The 22,612-nt window shown below is 39.5% G+C and overlaps 2 protein-coding genes across 2 annotated transcripts in view; one reads left to right on the forward strand and one right to left on the reverse strand.

Annotated features, from left to right (window-relative positions):
* The first annotated feature begins 4,267 nt into the window (after positions 1-4,267).
* Positions 4,268-8,591, forward strand: LOC137779789 (indoleamine 2,3-dioxygenase 2-like). Its single transcript, XM_068567979.1, has 10 exons — positions 4,268-4,357; positions 5,901-5,996; positions 6,110-6,229; positions 6,742-6,860; positions 7,041-7,055; positions 7,176-7,275; positions 7,406-7,523; positions 7,647-7,698; positions 7,915-8,063; positions 8,230-8,591. Exons 1-10 carry the CDS (start codon positions 4,268-4,270, stop codon positions 8,589-8,591), a joined length of 1,221 nt encoding a protein of 406 aa, XP_068424080.1.
* A 2,628-nt stretch (positions 8,592-11,219) lies between these two features.
* Positions 11,220-22,612, reverse strand: part of LOC137780023 (inhibitory synaptic factor 2A-like) — a 28,795-nt gene continuing 17,402 nt past the window's right edge. Inside the window, exons 4-5 of the mRNA XM_068568329.1 lie at positions 13,115-13,563; positions 11,220-12,420 (exon numbers count right to left, since the gene is read on the reverse strand). Of these exons, the coding sequence (XP_068424430.1) occupies positions 13,380-13,563 (184 nt within the window). The 3' untranslated portion in view covers positions 11,220-12,420; positions 13,115-13,379. The remainder of the gene's footprint in view (positions 12,421-13,114; positions 13,564-22,612) is intronic.

Consider the following 22,612-nt stretch of genomic DNA (forward strand, 5'->3'; position numbering starts at 1 on the left):
CTACGCCATACCTTTTTGTGAATTAAACAGTGGTTGACATTTAAATACATTTTACGATTAATTGTAAATTTGATAGTCTGGGTCCTGTTTGTGTTGTGTTTTGTCTCCAGGCTGTTAATCAGCTGGTGAGCCACACTTGTGCTGATGGCTGCTATGAAGAAGCAACACCTTGAAGACAGGGTTAGCTCCCTTGGCTAGCTGCTCTCCTGTGGTCGACACTGCAGCTTATTTGTTATGTTGGTTTAAGTTAGTTGTGGTGTTCTTGAAGTAAATGTCTATTCATCACTTTTAACTTGTCTGGTCTCCCATCAATGTTGCAGTCTCTGAGTGGCGTGGTCGCGAGGTTTAGATCTTGACTCATCATTAGCAGAACTTTGAATTTAAATACATCCAAAAGTTTTCTTCATTAGCTAAACTAAACAAAGCACATACATCGTACAGAGGGAGGCAAAATCTTTTTATTTATCTTAGAATCACGATTATGTATTGATTAAAAGCTTCCAATATATTTTATTAAAAGGGCCTTTTCTTCCTTCTGGCATTGTTGACTTGTCGTGCCCACACCGGCTTCCATGTTGCGCAGAAACCGGAGTGGGTTGCAGCAACCCGTATGGCTAGTGACTAGTCATCCGTTTCTAATGTTAGCTCTCGAATCTGGAATGGTCAATTGAGCAGCAAGATTCAGCGAGTCCCATTTTTGTTAAAGGCAAACGGTTGGGCAGACTTTGGATTGTACAATATCTCAGGGAAGAGGGGACTTGATGGGACTCATTCAATATGCGAGCTTTGCAAAGTGAAAGTCAAGTACTACAGGAGCACTATACCTACCTGGGCTCACATTATTGTTTTTACATACTCTCAAAAAATACTTTTCCAGTGTTATTTTGTGTACAATTTACATTATTTTAAGTTTACAAAGTGTCCAGAAATGAAAGACAACCTAAACCGACTAATTTCCTCCGTGTAACAGGGTGCACTTTTCTGTTGTACAACTTGAACTTGTAATTCTTGTGGACACTGAAACTAGCAAAATACTACATGTTTTTATTTGTGGTGTAGCTTGAATACATGCGACCTTTTGTCTTAGTGTTGCCTCTTTGTGCCATTCATATTGATTGGTGATTATAATGAGTTGTTGGGTAGCAACATGGTTTAAAAATATATACCTCACTATATTGTAATTTTCTTTTTTGTGAACAGCAAGTTAAGCATGACTACATCTTAACTTTTGTCTAAGTTTGGCCCTTATGTGTTTACATTATTGCAATCAGTATGTTTCACATGAGAAACGTTTCCTCACCGGCTCTCTCAATGCATAGCTCACTGGTGTAAATCCTAAAATTTCTACCCGATCGATTTTGAATTATATCTTGTGATCCAAAAGATTCACAGCCAAAATAAATAGCAAGAGACGATGGCTTCGGCCAGCTGCCCATACTTTCTACATGTAGACGGTGAGGATGATAGAGACCATCAAGTGAATGCATTACCGGGCTTTCCTCTCACAACGTAAACAATACTTTCTAAAACCTGTTAATCTCAATTTTATAATGTTACACAACTAACACCCGGAGAGCAAACAATTAAAGCATATTTATGTTTGCATCAGTAGATGTGCCAGTTGGACTCATTTTGCCTCCAGACACCACAGATGTGTGAGAGCAAAGAAAACTAGTTGGGGAGTCGCAGACAGACAGTGAAAAAGAAAAATAACGAGACGGAAGGATGATGGATTTGTGTCTAAAACAAATTTACAAGATGAACCTTAACACTGCTGCTCCCCCATTCAACCTTGAAGTATAATACTGCACAGATGCTGTCCTGATTCTTAAAAAGTCCCTTTTAACGAGGTATTCACTTCTCCCCTGACAGCAAATGTACTGTCCCTTTGTGACCCCTTTGTCTGATGACTCGGTAAGTGGTCTTGAAATTAATTTGATCGCCACAGCTTTCAACACCCCCCCTGCTCCTCTCCTGTTTTTCTTGCCTCTTGGGAGGGTTAAATTGTGTGAGAGACTGATGGTCGTGGCAGTAAAGCACGCTGTCAACGGGAGGCAGAAACTGAGAGCTTGAATGAAAGATGGAGCGAGGCGATTGCTCTGTGTTTCTGTGAATCAGCAGTTTGACAAGGCAGCTCAGATTTGGGTCTCAACCACCAACCTAATCGAAGCAAAGAGAAATAAACCCATCACCTTCCAACGACGGACGGCAGAGCAGCCACATGTATGAAATCGGTTGGCCCTTTTGAAAATATGAAACGTTTATTTTTGTATATATGGTATTGGTAATCAAATCACTTCTTTAGTAGAGTAATTGGTGTTTCTTGTGTTACCCACAGGCATCCAACCAAAAAGCCATTCAAAAAACCCACTGTCTTTGAGACAAGGGAATCGTAAGTGCAACAATTCTATCTCACTTTCGGGTTTAAACCAAGGATTATTGGTTTAAGGACTCATTCCTGACGCACTCTATTTAGAGCTCTGAGAAAATGAACAAACCCAATGTTCATCTACACAGGAGGTCTTTTTTCCCTTACTTAAATGTGTTGCGAGTGCCATTGCAGTGTTTATCCGTACCAGGTGATTATGAGTGTTGAGTGAATCGGCCCTCTTGTCGGGTGAGAAGCTCCTCTGCACATCGACAGTACATGTAAACCATATCTGCACAATGCATGTAGAGTCTCTGTTGGATGTTGGCCAAAACAGGTGTGAGCGACAATGACTGTGTTGTGACACAGAATGACCCAGGTGCAGATTTAAAAGCACACTGACTGGAGTTAAATGATTTGAGAAACAAACCATACAAGTTTACACACTGAGAGTCCACTATTCAGGAAAGTACTGGTCGAACAAAACTAAAAACAACGAAAGACGAACAGTGAAAGAAGAAAGGAACTAAGCCGTTTTATGCTTATATGTAATACCTTACTGATTTGGGAAGTGAGAACAGGTGAGCCAAAAATAAACAAAAAAACAGACAAAAGGAAGTGATGTGGTCCGATACAAGAGGAGTGAAATACTAAACAGGAAATACTAAACTATGAATTATATAAATGAAAAAACGGAGTAAGGCAGATTGTTACAGACTGAGTGGACCCAATACTTCAGCTAATGGGCTGGATGACACTATCAAACAATTACATTTGGAGATCTTTGAGCTTCTTTTAGTGCGTTCACTGCCATATTCCTGTTTTGGTTATACTAAGGTAGGCATAACTTTTACTAAGTTCATCGACAGTAAACTGACGGTAAACTTTTTCTCCGGACATCTGGGGTGTTTTTAACGGAACACGGCATTATCTTTCTTTGTATTTATTGCCAGGGATGTACCTTTCAACTAGTTCTGGTTCAGTAGGAGACAGTAGAACAAAATTAACAGTATAACACAGAGACTTTACCCCTCTGTCTAGAAGGGAGGACGAGGCACAGCACATTGATCCAACTGAACAGCGTTCTTAAATTGCAACCCTGTCTGGGTGAAGAAGTCAGTTTGTTTGTATCCAATTGGAAATCGTGTGAAAAACACTGTGAGAATACATCTGTGGAGGATCCTCATCAGGAGTTAAAGGGCGTATATGCTGCTGTCACATCTTTGAATATGCTGTATTCTGTGCAGGTCTACAGTCCATATTTTTTTTCAGTCTCTCAGTTGTTTTAGTTTCTGTTTTGCGTTGAGAGTAATCCGTGTTTTTGACTGTTTGTTGCAAAACAACACATACAAATGAAATTACCTTTGCATGGGTAGAAGGTATGGTGGGGTGCAAGGAGAATAATTGAAATCCTCTTGCCACAAAGACCTTTTTTTCTGACATTGCATAACAGTCAAATGATTTTCAGCTATTTGGATCCGACATAAACAGTGTTTATTCAATAATTCATCACTCTATATTGAGTTTGGAACAATCAGCAGTTGAATGCATGATCAAATGGTTTCGTATTTGTCATCTTTATAGTTATTACTTTTTGAACAAGGTTAGCAAAAAGTCTACAAGTATAATCTTTATATTTCTGTTATTTGTAAGCAGCTTTTGTTTTCAGTTTCTTCCATCAACTTCCATAATTTATATATGACCATACCCTTTACAAAGAAGTGAAAATAAAGCTTTGCTCTGTGAATCCCATGTTATGGCTGTTGGGAATGTACCAAAAAGGGATGTAACGAAGGTAGTAAAATCAGACTCAGACAGTTTCACAATTGATGTCACTGTCAGGCACACACAGAGTTTTTACCCTCTCAAACTATTGCAGTGGAGTGCCAGACAGAGGACATGGAGGCAAACAGCAGAGAAACACTGCAGGCAGACTTTGATGCATTTAATATTTCTGAGAAGCTAGGATTCCTCCTTGAAGAGCCACTGGTACGTGTCATTGTCATCTTTTCTTTTCTCATACAAAAGGCATTTTCTGTCAACTTTGTATCCTTCATTCAAAATAGATCTGAAATTAGATCTTAATTTGTCATGACACTAATTATACTGTGTATATAATGGCACAGACATCAGCAGCACACATGTAGCATCTGATAATATTACTTGTTTTTGAGTAGGATTATGTAAAATTAAAATTCCAGTGAAAGCCCAGCACAAAACCGTGAGGGATCCTTTTTGTCTGATCAACGGGTTTCACCGTATTTGGAGAACTGAGTTGAACTGCATGCGGAAGACTTAGATTTTGTGTGTGTGTTGGGTGTAAATAAAAGGGAAAATACCTAATTGTGGCGAACAACATTACATGTGAAACGCTTGTGGAGATGTGGAAGGGAGATCGTACTTTGTTGTATACTTGATTGTATACTTGAACGCTCTGTGCAGTTGACCAACTAATTACTAATTATTGACTCACACCCTAAGGAAGATGTTGTTAGGCACAGACCTAACTGTCAGCTCAAATAAATCAGGCATACTGTTACCTGTGTGGTCACTGTCAGGTCATTACACTTAAAGCAATAACGAAGAACATTCATTTTGCTTTGACTTTGGCAGTCCCTGTGGACAAGTGCGGTAGTGCTTCCCAGCACAAAGAATCTCTTTAGAAAACCCCTCATTTTACTGCATCCAGGGTCTGGCAGTCTAGTCTGCTCAGTCCTGATTCTGGGTCTTATGTGACTCCCTTTCCTTCCAACGGGCCCAGCCATACGGCCTGGGCTCCCACCAGCTTGGTGTCGGTGTTGGCTTCCAGCGGGGACCGGCAGTGTGGCGAGGCAAAGCTCTGCCTCTGCCCCGGCAGGCAGAGAGGAGTTGTTAATGCCAAAGCTCTGACTGCAAGTCAAAAGAAAGCAACACAGCAGGATCTGAGTCTGTCTGCAGAGGGTTGGTTTCTGAAGAATTGGACCTTGTGTCACCAATCACAAGCATTAATAAAAACTAATCTGGCTGATGATCTTGTTTACTTCTGTCATACAAGGCTTCAGTATCCACTTGAGACTGAGTTCCTCCTGGAAGTTTGAAATGCCAAATTGTTACACAAATTTTTTTATGTCTATGGAGACATTTCGTAGAAAGGAAATAGTACATAGTGGTAATGGAGAAAAACCCGTCAACAACCTATTAGAATTATACATTTGTACACTTGCTAAACTTATTTATCAGCATTGACATAACATAAATAATTAAACATCTGAATAAAAGCACAGCCTACTCGTCTGTTTAAATAATGATTTTTCATCTGGGCATCCCCTGTTTTCTGCTTGGTAAATTTTCTCCGTTTTCTACCGCCTCCCTCTTTTAAATTGCTTTCTCTCTCTGATTGATAGCGCCAGTCATTCCCTGACACGCAGGTCAGGCACCATAGCAAACATGAGCTGATGATGTTACTGATTACACCCTACAGAAAATCCCCCATGCAAAAACACAATCAAAAAAATCAACGAGCAAGTCAGTTTTTTCTTAATATCGTCTCTAGACTGACCTTCCAGACTACTATCGGGAATGGTTAGACCTGGCAAACAATCTCTCACATCTGATAGAGTCACGGAAACTACGGGATCTGGTTCACAAGGTGAGAATGAGCGATGTCTTCTCCATAGACATTTTTGTAAATCAATTGTGAGCCCCTGATGGTGTTTAATGTTCTTAAGAGTTTTTGAAAGCAAAAGTCTGATCACAATCCAGATGCCGGTGTTAGGTCTGCATCTCTTGAGGGACCATCGGGAGCTCAGACTGGCTCACCTGGCGCTGGGGTTCATCAGCATGGGATATGTATGGCAGGAAGGACAACATGCACCTGCTCAGGTAAAACACTGCAGTGCAATGGAATAAGGTATAAAAAGAAGAAGATGCATTTCGGTCAGTGGTGTTCTGCATTGCAACATATAAGACAAAGAGTGTATAAGGATGTAATCAGGTGCAGCGATACTTTGAGCTAAACGCTATCATGACCATGCTTATAACTTGATGAGAAGGCGGTACAACGTTTAACCATGTTCACAGTGTTCCTTTAGCGTGTTCCATGAATGTCTGTTCAAACATTTTCTACCAATCTATCGTGTACGTACTGCTGAGATATTTCACAGCATGAGTGAAAGCTTTGACCAAGAAGTAACACCAGAGGAAAAGTACGGGGAATCATCAAAGTCAGCAGGATGCATCCTCTGGGCACCAACATATCATGTTAAATCCATCTAAATATTTCTGTCTCGATCAAAGTGTTGGACTGACCAACATACTCTGCCTTCCCTAGATGCATACCAAAAACCTCAGAGGTGTCACAACTGGGTTTATATTTTATTTTGTTTGTTTGACAGACTCTACCAAAAGCCCTAGCCTTGCCCTATTGGTTGGTATCTAATAGGCTCGGCCTTCCGCCCATCCTGACTTACGCAGATGTCATTTTAGCCAACTGGAAATTAAAGGATCACACACGGTGAGTAATGCTGTTTCATTGCCTCATTTATGACTTGACTTCATGCCCATACTCCACTAAAACCATTTTAGAATGATTGTAACATTACAATAAAACTGTATATGTCTAATTTCCAGTCACACAGCCAGACAACTTGCCAGAGTTTTTTTTTTCCCCCACTAAGGTTGATTTTCATTTCAGGGATATGGAAATTGGGTAAGTGAGAGGAAACTTCAACTGTTTTTAATTTTACAACTGCATTTTCACATGATTTTTTTATTCTGGTACTCGTGAAGTTCAGCATGTATATTTTCAAAACATCCTTTTAAAAAATAGGAACTTGGACATGATATTTTCGTTTCCTGGTGGGGAGAGTTGTAGGGGATTTTGCATGGTGTCCCTGTTGGTTGAGATGGCTGCCAGTTCAGGCATAACGGTTGGTACCGGCTGCTGTTGCCCTTCCTCTTTATCATGCTACCTCTTTCTGAACGTCAGCCTCATGCGTTGTGTCCATCTGATCCATTCCTGTTTTGTGTCAATAATGGGTGTTTTTAAACTCTATCCAGGGAGCTCTGAAGGTGATGCATGCCATAAAAATCTCTGACCTCATCGCCATAAAGAAAGGTCTCGTACAAGTGACTCAGTCTTTAAAGAAGATGAAGGACACTTTCAAACTCATGCACAGTAAGTTCAATTTAAACCTAGGTCAATCTAATCAATTCAAACTAATTAATGTATATGCTGGGCCTTTTATGAAGGCAGGGAAACCAAAGGTAATTAAAATAACAGAATGTGTGGTCTTTCCAGACCATGTGGATTCAACTGTGTTTCATGGAACATTGAGGCTTTTTTTCACAGGGTGAGTTATAATTATCCTGCATACTGAATTCATTCCTGTTTTTAATAATTATCTCATCTGGTGCAGAAGAAATGAAAGAATTCCCTTCTTCTTTCTTCTACCTTCTTATTGTACATTTCTCTTTTCAGGTAATGTACATATAAAATGGTACTGTGTGCTTATAATTGGATCTGTAAAAAGGAGGTTTATAGTATGTATGTATTTGAACTGTTTTAGATGGCGAGACAACCCCATGTTTCCAAGGGGGCTGTTGTATGAAGGTGTGAGCAATGAACCAATTTCGTTATCGGGCACAAGTGCAGCCCAGAGTTCAACCTTTCAGTGCTTTGATGCTTTGCTGTGCATCCAGCATGAGGATGAGGCAGGTAATGATGCATTTCCTCCAACCTTTGACCCCCATAAGATGCTTCTCATGAATGAATCACTCTGTTTGTGCAGTCAGTTGGTTTTTTCTGACAGAAAAAGAGAGGTTGTTATTTTCTTTCTTTTAAAATCAGTTTTTCTTTCTCTTCATTGATTCGGCTTTTTAAGGTGCCTTCCTGACACGGATGAAGGATCACATGCTTCCCGCCCACCGTCAGCAAATAGAAACTTTATCCGTTAGTCCATCTCTGCGAGACTTCATCCTGTCCAACACCAGCCCCGATCTCTGCCAGGCCTACAACTCATGTGTTTCAGCGCTGGTGGATTTACGGAACTACCACTTCAATATTGTGGCCAAGTACATCATTGTGCCTGGTAACTGCGCCCGCGGCATGGGCTGCCCGCTGAGCGGTGTGAGCACTGAGCTGAACGTCAGAGGGACCGGTGGAACCAGCCTAATGGTCTTCCTAAAGAGTGTTCGTAATACCACTCAAAAAGCACTGATCTTAGAGGGACCGCATGCCGTTTAAATAGTATAACATGCGCCAGCCAACACTTGTTTATCCACAATGCTCTGACGGTTAAATTGATATGTTTAAGTACATTATTCTAGTCCAATTTTATCTGTCATTATTACAATTCAAGTCTCAGTGTCGGCAGTGCAACTCTCAGTATTAGTGCTTGGTAAATATTTATATAATGATATCTTGGATACATCAAAAGATGAACATGTTATTTTCCTGACTTCCAGTGGTTTAACTTCTAGTTTTGCTACAGTGACGAAGAAATGTACTCAAGGTCAGTGCCCTGTGACATCACTGCTGGGTGTGGCCAGAAAGACTTAAAAGTTTGAACCAGAGGAGACAATGAAACTTGATAACTACTATACATGATTAAAAAGGTCAAACAAAGGCAATGTATTACTGTTCTTTCCTTACTGCACTTTACTCAAACATACTTACCATAATCACATGATGTGATTGTAAAATACCTTTACAAATTACGCTACAGAGGGACTACTTTTAGTGTTGCCTTCATTTTATTCTGGTTTTATTCGTATCAATTAATTTTTAGTTTGTAAAACCTCAAATCTATATACAGATACATTATATAAAAGTTAATGTTAATTCAATATTATAACTAAAATGTAAATCCATATTGTTATCAGTTACAGTAACAATGCCTCATCATTTCTGAGACACACCTGAATTATTGTCTGCCCGGCCCTTAAATACTGCCTTGGTCTCTCTGGGGGAAGATCCTTTGTGTCACTGGCTTTATATTTGGTTTTGTCTCTTTCTACACACTCCCTCACATCCATACATTTTACTACTGCTAACTGTTACCTTAACGTTACATTGTTGTACTTATGTTTGTTAAAAATAAATGGTTTCTTCTTAACAGCTAGCTCATTTGTGTCCCTGTTTCGTTGCAGTATCCGAGCCGGGCTGTGACAAAATACATACAATGATACCTTTGACTGCCAGACATATTATTTATAACATTATTTTAAAGGCTTGTTTACATATTTGTTTTACTCGTTTCTTGAATATTAATTTTGTTTGTATTTTCATGTAGGAACTATATTTACGTTCTATGTTGTGCAGGGACACATTTAATGGTTACAAGCTCCTGAAGACACATGGAGCTCCGCGAAAGGATTTAAAACAAAGTGTTCATTTCTCAAGTATATTTCCAATTGTTTTCCAATTGGACCCATTTTCCTCTCAGTTGTGTGCAGCCAGCGAAGTACATACGTCATGTTCATGATTTGTCGCCCCATATTTACGTTTTTACAAGTTTATCGTGTAAAGTAAACGCCAACTTGTTTTGTATGTGAAATGTATTTTTAAACAGTTCGACGGTGGATTGATGATGGTGGTGTTTGCACCGCGAAGAATAAATCTATCAGTACCAAATAACTATGGCCTTGTGTATTTCCTGGAGGCACTGATAATACCAATAATGCCAAATAGAAGAAAAGCATTTTTCTTTTTTTAATTGATAAACTAATTTGGCTTTTGTAAATAGAATCTGAAAATGGGATCTCCTACCGTGCTTAAGAGGAAAAGGGCATGGAAAACCACGAGCTGTGAGAATAGGAAACAGAAATAGAGGAAGTAAATACTTGGAACCGAATGCCTGAGGACAAAATAAAAGCAAAAGAGAATCAGCTGAGAAGAATGAAAGAGACAGACACGGTGGGAGAAGGATGGATTTGGGATCAGGTCACTTGGTTTGAATGACCGGAACCTGCCGTTCTTCTGAGCCCCCAGGTTTTGAAGTTCCCTTCTTAGTATTGAGCAGTAATCCCGTTAGAAGAGAGAAGAATGAGCTCAACCACTCTGCCACTGAGTCCTGGTCATGGTCCGTCCCTGTTTCACTAAAGCACAAAAGATGTAAAATGGAGACTGTCTGACACCGGGTGAATGCTGCTCTGCCTGAAACTACCTGGTTCGGTAGCATACAAACAGAAGAGGACGCTGCCTGTGGAACTTCATTCTGTATTCCCATTTCAATTTTAAACTATACTGTCAATGTTACTTAACATAGAAACACAGATTTATTCTGATTTGATAGGTTTATGGGAAAGCCACTGGTTTCAAGTATTCTAACTTTTTTTCTGAGAATACTGTGACACTATAATAAGCCTCAGCGGCCATTGCTATTGAAAAGCTTCCGGTCAGAGGTACAAACCAGAATGAAAAGTTAACTGATTTCCCAATGTAACTGGCACATTGCAAAATCTGTGCATGTGAAATAGTTTTTGGGTTGAGATGATTGGAGGTTTCTTACAGAAATGCAGCTTGGGAGTCTTAGTTAACTTCTCCCACACATTGATGAACACAAGCTCGTACCTCTAATTTATCTAAGAAACTGATATTTCCTAACATGCCTGTTAATCTCCTGTACTGATGAGTCAACTTGGAAAGTTTCATGCCAATTGAAGCTGTAGGAGTGCTCCAACTGTGACTCACGTAACATTGACTTGAATTAACTTTTTTTAAAAGTCTTAAACAGCTTCTCTCACTTCACAACTCTACTATCTCTAACTTTCAATAGACGCAGGAGAACACCAGATCACCTTTAGTTGACATTTTTTTAATTGTGATGTAAAAACAGTAGAAAAATGCATAATATTGCACATAATCACGAAATTGCAAGTTCTCAAATTACAGATCTTTGCATGTAAATTGAGGACCTGAATAATGTCATCTACTGCCTAGTCTAACGATGGGAGGCCAGCATGAGTCTTCCTGACATTTATCAGACAATTGACAGTTCCATAATCTACATAAGAGCTGCTGTTATGAAATTACTTGAAGTAAATACCTTCATTTTGACAGCATAAAAGTTCCATATCATTGCTACATCATCGGTGTGTTTTTTTGTACTTAACCCAACTGGTGGCTACAATTCTCTACCAAGGTCTGCAGTAAGATTGCTACCATACTCCGTTAGCACTGTATATAGCCCTTCTATTCTGGCAAGTTCAGTGCACAGTTGTTTGTCTGCAAAAATAAAAGTTGTTTGTTTTTACAAGATGTAATGCGCAGTTGAATGGCAAGATTCATCACTATTTAAAAAAAGAAATACACTTCAAATGTAAACTAATAAATGACTTAGAAGTAGATTAAGTTTGAGGTTGCACAATGCGTGTCTGAGAGAAAACTTAAAGTCAAAATAGTCTTTACTTAAGTAAATCTTTACTTTTTGTTGGAAGTTAAAAACTAAATAAAACTTGTTTTAAAGTTATAGAAAATATTCTGCCTTGGAGGTAATCAAAACCTCACCCAGAAGACTTCTGCCCTTTTAACAATTCAAGAGAAGGGGCCCAAACATATATATTCATATCTATATATATATTTATAAATGTATTTTCATAGTACTTTGCTAAAAAAGATTTAGATACTCTAAAATATAAATTCTGAATATTACGTGACAGTGTAGCCAACAGAAAGGACAGCATGACTGAGGCAAAGTTGGCTGGCTAGTTGGTTGGTTGCACAGTGAGCTAAATGGAGAATAGCCTAAGGAAGAAAGACAGAGAGATAAAGGGATAAAGTTATAAAGAGAGGGAGGAGGGAGGAGTTATAACCAAAAGCAGGCAGACATTCAGTCAGACAGACAAACTGACCAGGATGTTGATAGATAATGAGGAAAAAGAGAGAATAAACGGGCCATAAGAACAGCGCTGACACTGCGCCGCACGGTGTTTCAGTCTTTCACGCATGTTCCCCTCAATAGTCAAATGTTTGTGCTTTGCCGGAGGTGGGGCTGATGTCCATTCAAAAGTTATAGCTTCACTCATAAAAGGCCCTCCACATGGCGCCTCTTCTTGTTGCCAAGCGGTATGCTCTAAGGGGAAGAAGACCAAAGGTGCATTGCATTGGAGAAGGCAATAAGTCAGACGTATAAACTCTGAGTTACATTGGTAGCATTTTATAATAACTACACACTATTCAGCATTAGTAAAGCATGAGTATACACTTAATTAATCACTTATAAAGCATTTTAATCAGATTGGTCTACTTACAACTAAGGTGGCGTGTGCTGTTTTAAGACCTCTAGTTAGTGGCGAGCTCGCTAGCTGGCTAGCCAGCAAACAAGTCACAGCCAGCTAGCTAGATACTCATAATCAATAATGTCTATGTGCCTGCAAACTATGAAATGTGCTCAAAACTCGTGACACTGACGGGCATCGCTCCCCATCACCTTCATATGGATGTTCTTTATCGCTTTGTGTTGTGTCTATTTCCCTTTTCTGTTGAGAAGATAACTGAGAATTTTGTTAGCTTTAAAGCGCTGTTAGCCTTAACTAATACTTAACTAATTACTAGTAACTACCTAAATTGCATCATTGAAACATATTTATAAAGCACATGTTAAACAATAGTGCATCATATAAGTGTTTACTCATGCTTTACTAATGCAAAATAGTGTGTAGTTATTATAAAGGGCTATCGTTGAATTTACCCAACAGATTAAAAAAAGAAAACATTGTTTACAACAGCTTTACACAGCTTAGAAACATATGTATCCCAAAGCTCACCTAGTTTTTGCAGGTGTGTGTCCATCCTCTTCAGCAAACATGCCAGAAAAAGGTTTGACAGAATCTAAAATGTTTTTTGTCCCTGCTCTCCCCTAGCTACCTTAATGTGCAGTCTCAACTCAGTACCCCCAATGAACTGGTTTCTGTCGTTATCCACCCTCATGTGTTGATCACTCCATCTGAATATTTCCTCATCCATTTCAAGAGTAGCAGGGGTATTCATTTGCCCAACAAAAAGGCTGTTTCCAAAGCCTTCATGTTTCAGTCAGAGGAACCAAAGTTTCCAACGAGCATGCTTTTTGGATTCTGTCTTGGATTTGCGTTTCGGGGTGGATGTGAATACTTCATTGGAGTAAGGGAGAGCGGGACATTGTTGGCTGTCCAGAGGGCAAAGTCTCTTCATCAGGGTCTGCAACTTGTCCTCCTGCAGTTTGAAGTCCAGTTCAACGCTGTAACACGAGCAGAAGAGGCAGAGTTTTAGATCATTTACACTTTTCAGTTCAGTATTTTACTTAAAAACAGGGATTAGACAGAAGATTTCCTGATTTAAAATCAAGTGTGTTCATTTGGAGAATCTTAAAGTTAGCGATTCATTTTTTCAGAGGTTGTAACATTTCTGACTCTTCTTTTTTATATTAGTAATCCACTGATGTCCAGATGGAGTTTGGGAGGGAGGCAAACCGTTCAATTGCACTGTCAGACACCCTGGCAGCCTATATCTCTCCCTGCACATATCCACATTTCAGAGACTCCCCCGAGTAATAGAGTTCCTTTGCATCATGTCTGTATTTTTTATGGATGCAGTCAAAGGGCTTTTCCTGTATATATCATATTTGTATAAAAAAAAAGAGAGCCAAAATATGGGTTGCTCATGACACCAGACCTCCAGTATAATCCCAGGCTGGTCAGTGTCTGATTTTGTTCCGGCACCGTAGTTGAACTCACTCTCCGATTAAATCTCTCAGGCTTGAGAATAAATGTAGGGATTATTCCCATCCAAATGAAACCACTAAGAGGCCAAGCATATCCTGATTAACTGCCTGTATTGAAGGGATAAATGCATTATTATACACCATCTCTTTTCACTTTATTGCGATTGATTTGTAGTGTTCTGTTAATGTACATTTTCCTGGAGTAGTAATTGTGGTAGCATCCAAGTGAAAATGAAAGATAATGAATCATCTGCTGTGTGGCTGCAAAAGTGACACTCCTCAACAAACCATACCTGATAATTAAGCGTTCTGTTGCTTTTTGGTTTGGGGCGTTTTTGAGTCATCCTCATTTCATTTATTTTTTATCACTGCCAACATTACTTAACACAGCATTTTAGAAGACCAGTGAACACTGCGATTTACAAAGCTGTTTTCATGTCATTCAAACTCTGGAGGATTAAAGGTGGAGGGGAGTGAAGCTGCTGAAAGAGATGACATCTGACATGTCAAGGTCAAACATGTCTGCAGGCACACAAATAGACGTTGAGGCACAAAGCTCGGCCTGATAGGGTAAAGGCTTTGATGGGCAGTGTAATTAGTTCGCTGAAGGATATGCTATACTCAAAGTGACAATGAATCCTGGGAACTGTCGGCACCCTTAAGATAAGTGTCGGTTAAGAACAGAGCTCTATTAAAGCCTTCAGGGGAGACACCGCATTGAAGGCTGGATAGTAGTTTTGCTGGCCTGGACTTACAACGAATCAATGCACTGTATTATACGTAAAGCAAGTCAGAAATGTGCAAGAGCCTGTGGATGCTTGAAACTCCTCATTATTGATATGAAAAGGTATTTGTAAGCATGTTTTGCTGTACCAAAACAAAACCTCGTTTGCACCCGGTGCTTTGCTCATTTTCCATTTTCCTGGATGCTTTTTACTTATTTTCTATATCAAATAAAAGCTCACACATTTGCAGGTAAACAAGGATGACAGTGAGAGACTCTTTTAGATTAGACTGAAGCCTTTATCTTGACAGAACTGCTGTTTCTTGCAGTATGTGATGCACACATCTCTTATTCATATAATCAATTGTTTTATTTCCTTCCGCTGTTATCCGTATTTGCGTTTTTGTTGAATGTAAAAAAAAAAAAAAAGTTCAAGGGTCTTTTACGACTGCTGTTTAAAGAATGTCGACTTGACAGAAAGAAGAGAAGAATCACAGAAGCATAGTGCAACACAAAATAGCCTCTGCAATTATTAAGCAATTAATCACTTGGCAGATCACTGCAATTACTGTACGCTGTGGACCAATGCCACGGTGGGAAGCCCAGGGCAGCACTGTACGACGTGGGTGGCACCGGGAAGCAGGTGCCTCAGCAAACAAAAGCCCTATATCTAAGATCATCTCTGGGCAAAAACAGATTGAAGCAGCTGGAGACAGGGAGGCTTTTCTAGGGCATTCAGCAAAGCAGATTAATCATCTCTTTAGCTATGCAGTGTGAGTAGCTGTTGCTGTGATCAGCAGCGAGCCATTTGTTTGTCTGTGGTCGTGGTGTGCTGAGCACCATTCAATGATTGTTGCTCCTGGGAGGGCTTCATGCTGCCGTGAGATGTCTTTTTAGCGCGGCATACTCTGTTCATTTGGCAGTGTATATACCTGCTCGCCGCTTTTCACTGTTCTTTCTGCTGCCGGCACCAAAGTCATTTCTCCTCTGGTGATTTCCCCTTTGGCCATTCAAAGTTTAAACTCTCCACTTGACAAGATGAGTGGTTCAGGCCGGGTATAGTGTAACATCTTCAGAACTATGACAGGTCACAGTAGAATGAATCACGAGAGGCTGACAGTTATTTCCTCCCCTGACAGGCAACCGTTGAAGCAGAAACTTCCCGCAGGTTATCTTGATAAGATGCTGAATTCTTGCTTGTCATGTATACCAGATATAAAAGCCATTGTTGTTGTCTGTGACACAGCCTTACAGACGCACAAAGAAAAACCAAAATTCATTAATGAGAACAGAATAGAATAAACAATCTTGACAATTGTTCACTCAAAAAAAAAAAAAAAAAAAAAAACACAGCTCCACCATCTCAGCATGGGATACAAGTGCTAATTAGCTCATTGCATCTCATCATATTGCTTTCCCTGAATCTAACTGTGTTTCAAAGTCATTGTTAGTTCCAAATTGGAAACAACTACATTGCATCTATTGATTCAAATGCTGGTTTTTATTCAACACAGCATGATAGGGATACAATCCGTTAATGCTTTCATCTGAGTATGTTTGTTAAACTGGGCTTCCTGCTGTATACTCCAGGTTTAATCAGTGGTAGACCGCTTACAAGTTGCTTCAGATGCTCTTGTAAATCTTCTTCAAACTACTTGTTTGAAATGTAGATAACAAGGGAATATGAAAAGCAGAAGATGGAGACTTTTGATCGTCTCTGTGTTTGACTTGAATGTTTCAGTTCCATACAACTACGACTACAAATAATACAACATAAAAAAAATAACTTTGTATCGTGATATATAACCAGCCAGATTTTGTTTCAATTCACGAGGGTGCTTTCAACACCTGACCTGCTTTGTTTGGTTAAAACATTATCAGGGTTCATTTGCCCGGTTAAAACAATTTGTTTGGGCTCAATCCATCCCCAGGGTCTTTGTACGCTTCCAGAGGGTCTCTGGTGGGGTTTGCAAAAACAGTTATGGTATTTTAGCATGTTTCCAAAAGCCAACATACTCATAACTCCATCTGCTGATTGATGGATTTTATTGGGCTGTGTGAAGCATGTATAGGTCAATTGTGGGTTAATTCAGCAACTAATGCACCGTTTTATGTTTTCAGTTGTAACAATGAAGCAATTTGAATTCGCTACCGCTCTGATTTGTGCCCCCGACTGACCTTTTCTCCATGGCAATACCAGCAGAGGCTCATGCATATTGTATATCGGTAGTATTTAGAGCGGTCCACTATGCCAAAATTATAGCCAACAGACAATTTCTCAGTAACAAAGTCAAACCTGAAACAATCTGCATGACTAGACACCACTAGAGACTTATCTTTCATTTGTATGAAGGGACTCCTTCAGGGATCCATTTGTCCCCTGATGAGGTGGACACTGTCATTATAGTTATTCCTCTAATGTAGTGGTTTTCAACCTTTTATCAGTGATGAACCGCCTGTGAAATATCTTTTAGCTAAGTATCCCCCTAACCAGCGCAAAGCATTTGGGTTAAAAAAAAAAAGATGTAATACACAGCGCTGTGCCACTGGTGTCTGATTTAATATAGCATATATACAATTCAGTTGCTGAACTTACACTTATATCTTATTAAATATGTAATACATAACTATTTGTAAGTGATTTTTGAATGAATGATACTTTGACATATATTTTAACCCCAGGGGTACACGTACCCCCATTTGAGAACCACTGCTCTGACGTATTTTACAGTCAGCCTCTCTATCGCTTTCTCTCTCATTTACTTGCCATCTGTACTCCCCATTTGTTGCAGTGATGTAAAAGATGCTGCAGTAAACCGGAGGGTGGGCAGAGATGAAGTCTGGATAAGACCTTCAGATTGACTACCGGAGCTCAGCAACTACTCAAGTCCTGAATTTATCGGCTATACTGGAAATGCTGGACCGCTCGGAACTGAAGTGCTACATCTCGGGGGATGCTAATCTCGGTTATATTTGAAACATGCAGTTATGAGGGGTAACTTTTTTTATCCCAACTTGCTTTTCTAGGCTTTAATTTGCCTCCTATTCAAGGTGTCACACAGAGTAGTTTGACCATCAAGGTAATTACTGCTGCCCTATACGTAGTTTAACTCTCTGTATTAATAGACTATTATAATAACAGGGCTGCTGGTAATGAGGTGAGGTCGTTGTACGTGACAGTAAAAAGAACATTAAAAGTCAAAAGCAGAGGTTGAGAATAAAGTAGTATTTTTTTGCCCCTCGAAAAACATAATTCAGTCGTGGAAGGTTTATGCAGCTGAAGAATACTAAACAGCACTATTTGCAGAATTTAACACATTTATGACAATTGCTTTGGCAGAAATAGATAGGACCGTGACAGTATACTACCCTGCTTGCCAAGAGACTCGGCTCTATTCACTGACTTAAAAACCAACTGGGTGATCAAAAATAAACAACATTTAATAAAACAGCGCACAGATTAAATGAAAATATTCCCCGTTATTAGTACTCCGCAGAGTGTGTCTTCAGTTCAATAAGATGTTATTACCACCCCACATGCTATGCTTTACTGACAACAGACTGGGGGCAGTTCTTTTGCCATCTGAAATTGTTCATCGTTTGTTAATTAAGTCAAGCTGCTTCACCGATGTACAGAGTTGTCAGGAGATAAGATCAGTGAGGTGAAAAAAGAGAAACTCAGCTTTGGGCTTTAGGACTTTTCTCGTCTACGCAGTCGAACAAATTATGTTGCTGTTACAGCTATAATGTTTACTTCTCACTTAGATGAAACCTGAATGCACCCTGTTGCCGTCTGCGGAAAGCCGTTATTAAACAAAAGGCCCAGTCAAAACCACACGACAGATAATACCCTTTACCCATCACTACTATACAATTTATGAATACTCATACATACCCACTCTGCTTAAACCCTCTTGAAAGGCACACTTACTTAGAGTCATGGATTAACACATGGAAACAAATCAAAGAAAAGGCCCGTATGATCAATAGGGACATAAATAGACACAGACACAGTGCAGTAGTCGGGCTGTAACACAGGAAAATAATGATTGTACATATGTTTTTTTAAGATAATGAACACAGGATTAAAAAAAATTGAAAACAAAAAGAAAAACGTCTTTGTTACAGTACACATTCTGATTAAGCCTCACCCAAACCATAATCTTTTCTGAAACCTAACCAAGTATTTTGTTGCCGGCTCTTATCCAAACTGCATCCATTTCACAACCTTATCATTAGGTTTAGTGATAAAGATGTTCTGAAATCCTGCCACCGTTGGGGACACTAATTTCGGAAACGTCATTAACGTCATTAATAAATACGTGGCAAAATGCCTTTACTTTCGTGGAAATGTTTACACTACGCCGTTAACAAGCTACGCTTGCTCATGCGTGAATTCTAATTAATTATATATTTAGCTTTTATAGTATACAATACATAGGCCTATTGTGTGATGTTATTCATGTGTGACAAATATTTTATAGTTAATACAGAGCCAAAGTGTATGGGCTCCACTTAAGCCCCAGCCTTTTTTCTCAAATTCCAAATGGTCTCGCATATCCATACTAAATATAGAATATCTACTCAACCACAAGAGCTATTTGAATAATTTCAAAAGGTATAATCTTCAAAACACACTTGTGAGACTAGATACAAGGTTCACATAGCAGTATATGTGTTACTTCTTTGTTGGTTGATGATAGAACACAGGAAAAAAAAGAAAAGTGAACATTTTGTGTACCCTAACTTTCTTCCTGGAGTGTGAACGCCTCTTGTTCCACACCAAAGGGCCTCTGCTCAAGCAGTACACAGGACACGTAACAGCTGGGATTGAACCCCTGACCGTCAGTCACCACTTACCTTTTACCTCGCTGACATTTCTCTAAAGGTCAGATGTTTAAATATTGGTTAAGCTAGTGTTAGTTGGGTTGAGAACCGAGAACCACTGATTTACAACATGTATAGCCTATGTTTTATTTAGTAGTCTATTATCACAGATAGATAATTGTACATATTGTACGTTTTCTGTTCATGTTGCATAACCTGAATATGCAGAGAAACTGAGTAACGCAAGTTGTCAAATTAATGCTCAATTAAATATTGGCAAAGCCTATTTTGGTTGTCCCAAATAAGATCAGACCTCCATATCATCTGACCTCAAAGTTTACTCAAAACGCTGGAGAAATCCCAGATAGGGACAAATACACCAAATAAGGTAATCACCAAACTAAGCGTCTTTAAAATGTCATTCTCTCTGGTTTAAACAGCCCAGTTTTTCATTTTCATTTCCATGGTGTTGTGTTTATGGTTATTGCACTCTAAAGTGTGGGGAGGTTTTTTTATCCAGTGGTTTAAAGTAAACATGTTCAATTAGCTTACACCTCTGTTAATGATTAAATTCTAAAACTGGTAAACAATGTGAATATTCAAAATATTCAAAAACGCGTCTTATGTTTTATACCGAATATCATCGTTTATTACAGAACCATTTTGTGTCGTTAACCTAAAATACTTATTTTAACACATTGATCATTTTATGAAAATCACAACTTAAACAGCTTGCAATAATTCTTCTTTAAAGTCAACATCATGTCAAACAATTGTATTAATACTATATATTCAATCAGAGAGAAGGGAACATAGATTTGATTTAAGTTTTATTATTTCACTTTTTGGATTAATTACTGAATACTTTTTGATTATGTGGGAGGAAACCTGAGTACTAGGAGTAAACCCACACAGACACAGGGAGAAAAGTCAAATTCCACACAGAGGCTGCAGCGTAAAGTCACTGTGTTAAATCACTGCAGCCATTGTGCTGCCCTTTGCTGGTTCCAGCTGTCTGCAGCACACCTGCCAGTTTGTTTAGGCAGGTGTGCTGCAGCGGTCTCTTTGAAGGATCGTCGGTTGCAGGTAACTGACAGAGGCCGCGTTTCCCAGATTCAATCGTTCTGAAGGACTTAAGAAGGGATGTGAACCACTCTAGTTCAGCCTTCCGAAACACTTCATCATATCTTTTCTTTTTCCCACCATGTGGGAAAACAGAGGGGGTTTTTTTGGAAAAAAATTGGGGATAAGAATACGGAGGTGGACAACCTCCGTATTTGTATCCCTGACTTTCTTCCAAAAAAACCCTCTGCTTTTCTTCTTCATTGAAAAACATATTTCTTCAACGCCCTTTTTGTTCATTGTGAGCATTTGGACTTGGATCTCTTGAGTCGCCAATCCCTCACTTTGGCGTTGATGTGAATCAGTTTAGTTCAGCCTTCTGAAACTCTCCATCATCTCCTCTTTCTTTTTACCGCCATGTGGAAAAGCAGAGGGGTTTTTGGAAAAAAATTGGGGATACAAATATGGAGGTGGACAACCTCCGTATTTGTAACCCTTATTTTCTTCCAAAAAAAACCGTCTGCTTTACTTTTTCATTGAAAAACATATTACTTTAAGGTCCTTTTTGTTCATTGTCAGCATTTGGACTTGGATCTTTTGAGTCGCCAATTCCTCATTCCTCACTTTTGCGTTGATGTGAAGCAGTCTAGTTCAGCCTTCCGAAACACTCCATCATCTCCTTTCTTTTTCCCACCATGTTGTCTACCTCCGTGTTTTTATCCCCATTTTTTTTTCAAAAAAAAACCTCGGCTTTTCTTTTTCATTAAAAAGCATATTTCTTTAAGGTCCTTTTTGTTCATTGTGAGCATTTGTACTTGCATCTCTTGAGTCGCCAATTTCTCATTCCTCACTTTTGCATTGATGTGAAGTCTCCTCTTCCTTTTTCTCACCATGTTATCTACCTTTGTATTTTTATCCGCCAATTTAAAAAAAAAAAAAAAAAAAATTTCAATATACAGCCAGGTATGTAATGGTTGGCTCCCGGGGCTCTTTCAATCCCTAGGACCCACCAACGATCCTTGAAAGAGACTGGCACAGCAGCAGCACACCTGTCTAAATAGACTGTCCTGGGTGATTGGACCGTGCCATGTTACCTCAGTCATAGGGGTGTCCTCAGCAGTCAGGCTACTCTGCGCCACTAGGAAGAGAGGTCTCCTCTCCCCTTCGAATTAACATAGACTCACCGACCACTGTGGTGGAGTGATGAGCTCTGGTGGAAATGGAAACTGGTTGTCTTCTATCGATGTCTCGTAGACTAGTATGACTGCTTCAATACTGTGGACTGGCATGACTGCTTCAATACTGTGGACTGGTATGACTGCTTCAATACTGTGGACTGGTATGACTGCTTCAATACTGGGGACTGCTATGACTGCTTCAATACTGGGAGAATGGTATGACTGCTTCAATACTGGGAGAATGGTATGACTGCTTCAATACAGGGAGAATGGTATGACTGCTTCAATACTGGGAGAATGGTATGACTGCTACAATACAGGGAGAATGGTATGACTGCTTCAATACTGGGAGAATGGTATGACTGCTTCAATACAGGGAGAATGGTATGACTGCTTCAATACTGGGAGAATGGTATGACTGCTACAATACAGGGAGAATGGTATGACTGCTTCAATACTGGGAGAATGGTTTGACTTCTTCAATACTGGGAGAATGGTATGACTGCTTCAATACTGGGGATAAACGACTGGAAAAACTCTGGAGAACTGCTAAACTGCTTGTAAGGGTGTGCTTCTGACTTGTAGGACGATTTCAATACGTGGCAAAGAATTGTTCAGAAGCAGCGCTTACTTACAGCCCAATGGAATGCGGAATCAAAACTGTGCCATTGTTGTTGGCCAATCAGAAGAGGCATAAAAAAACAGTGTTAATCCATCTCCATGGGTACGACAGGGACTGCAAACCAAAATGGCGCCCAGAAAAAAAATATCTGAG

Source organism: Clinocottus analis, unplaced genomic scaffold (assembly GCF_023055335.1).
Source record: "Clinocottus analis isolate CAN_PGR_092001 unplaced genomic scaffold, fCliAna1.0.p SCAF_8, whole genome shotgun sequence".
In the NCBI taxonomy this organism is placed as follows: Eukaryota; Metazoa; Chordata; class Actinopteri; order Perciformes; family Cottidae; genus Clinocottus; species Clinocottus analis.

Bases quoted from the DNA above. Each gene is read 5' to 3' on its own strand.
- LOC137779789 (XM_068567979.1), top strand. From the start codon at position 4,268: ATGGAGGCAAACAGCAGAGAAACACTGCAGGCAGACTTTGATGCATTT. The intron at 5,997-6,109 runs GTGAGAATGAGC...ATCACAATCCAG, and splicing joins TACGGGATCTGGTTCACAAG to ATGCCGGTGTTAGGTCTGCA. The intron at 7,699-7,914 runs GTGAGTTATAAT...GAACTGTTTTAG, and splicing joins TTGAGGCTTTTTTTCACAGG to ATGGCGAGACAACCCCATGT.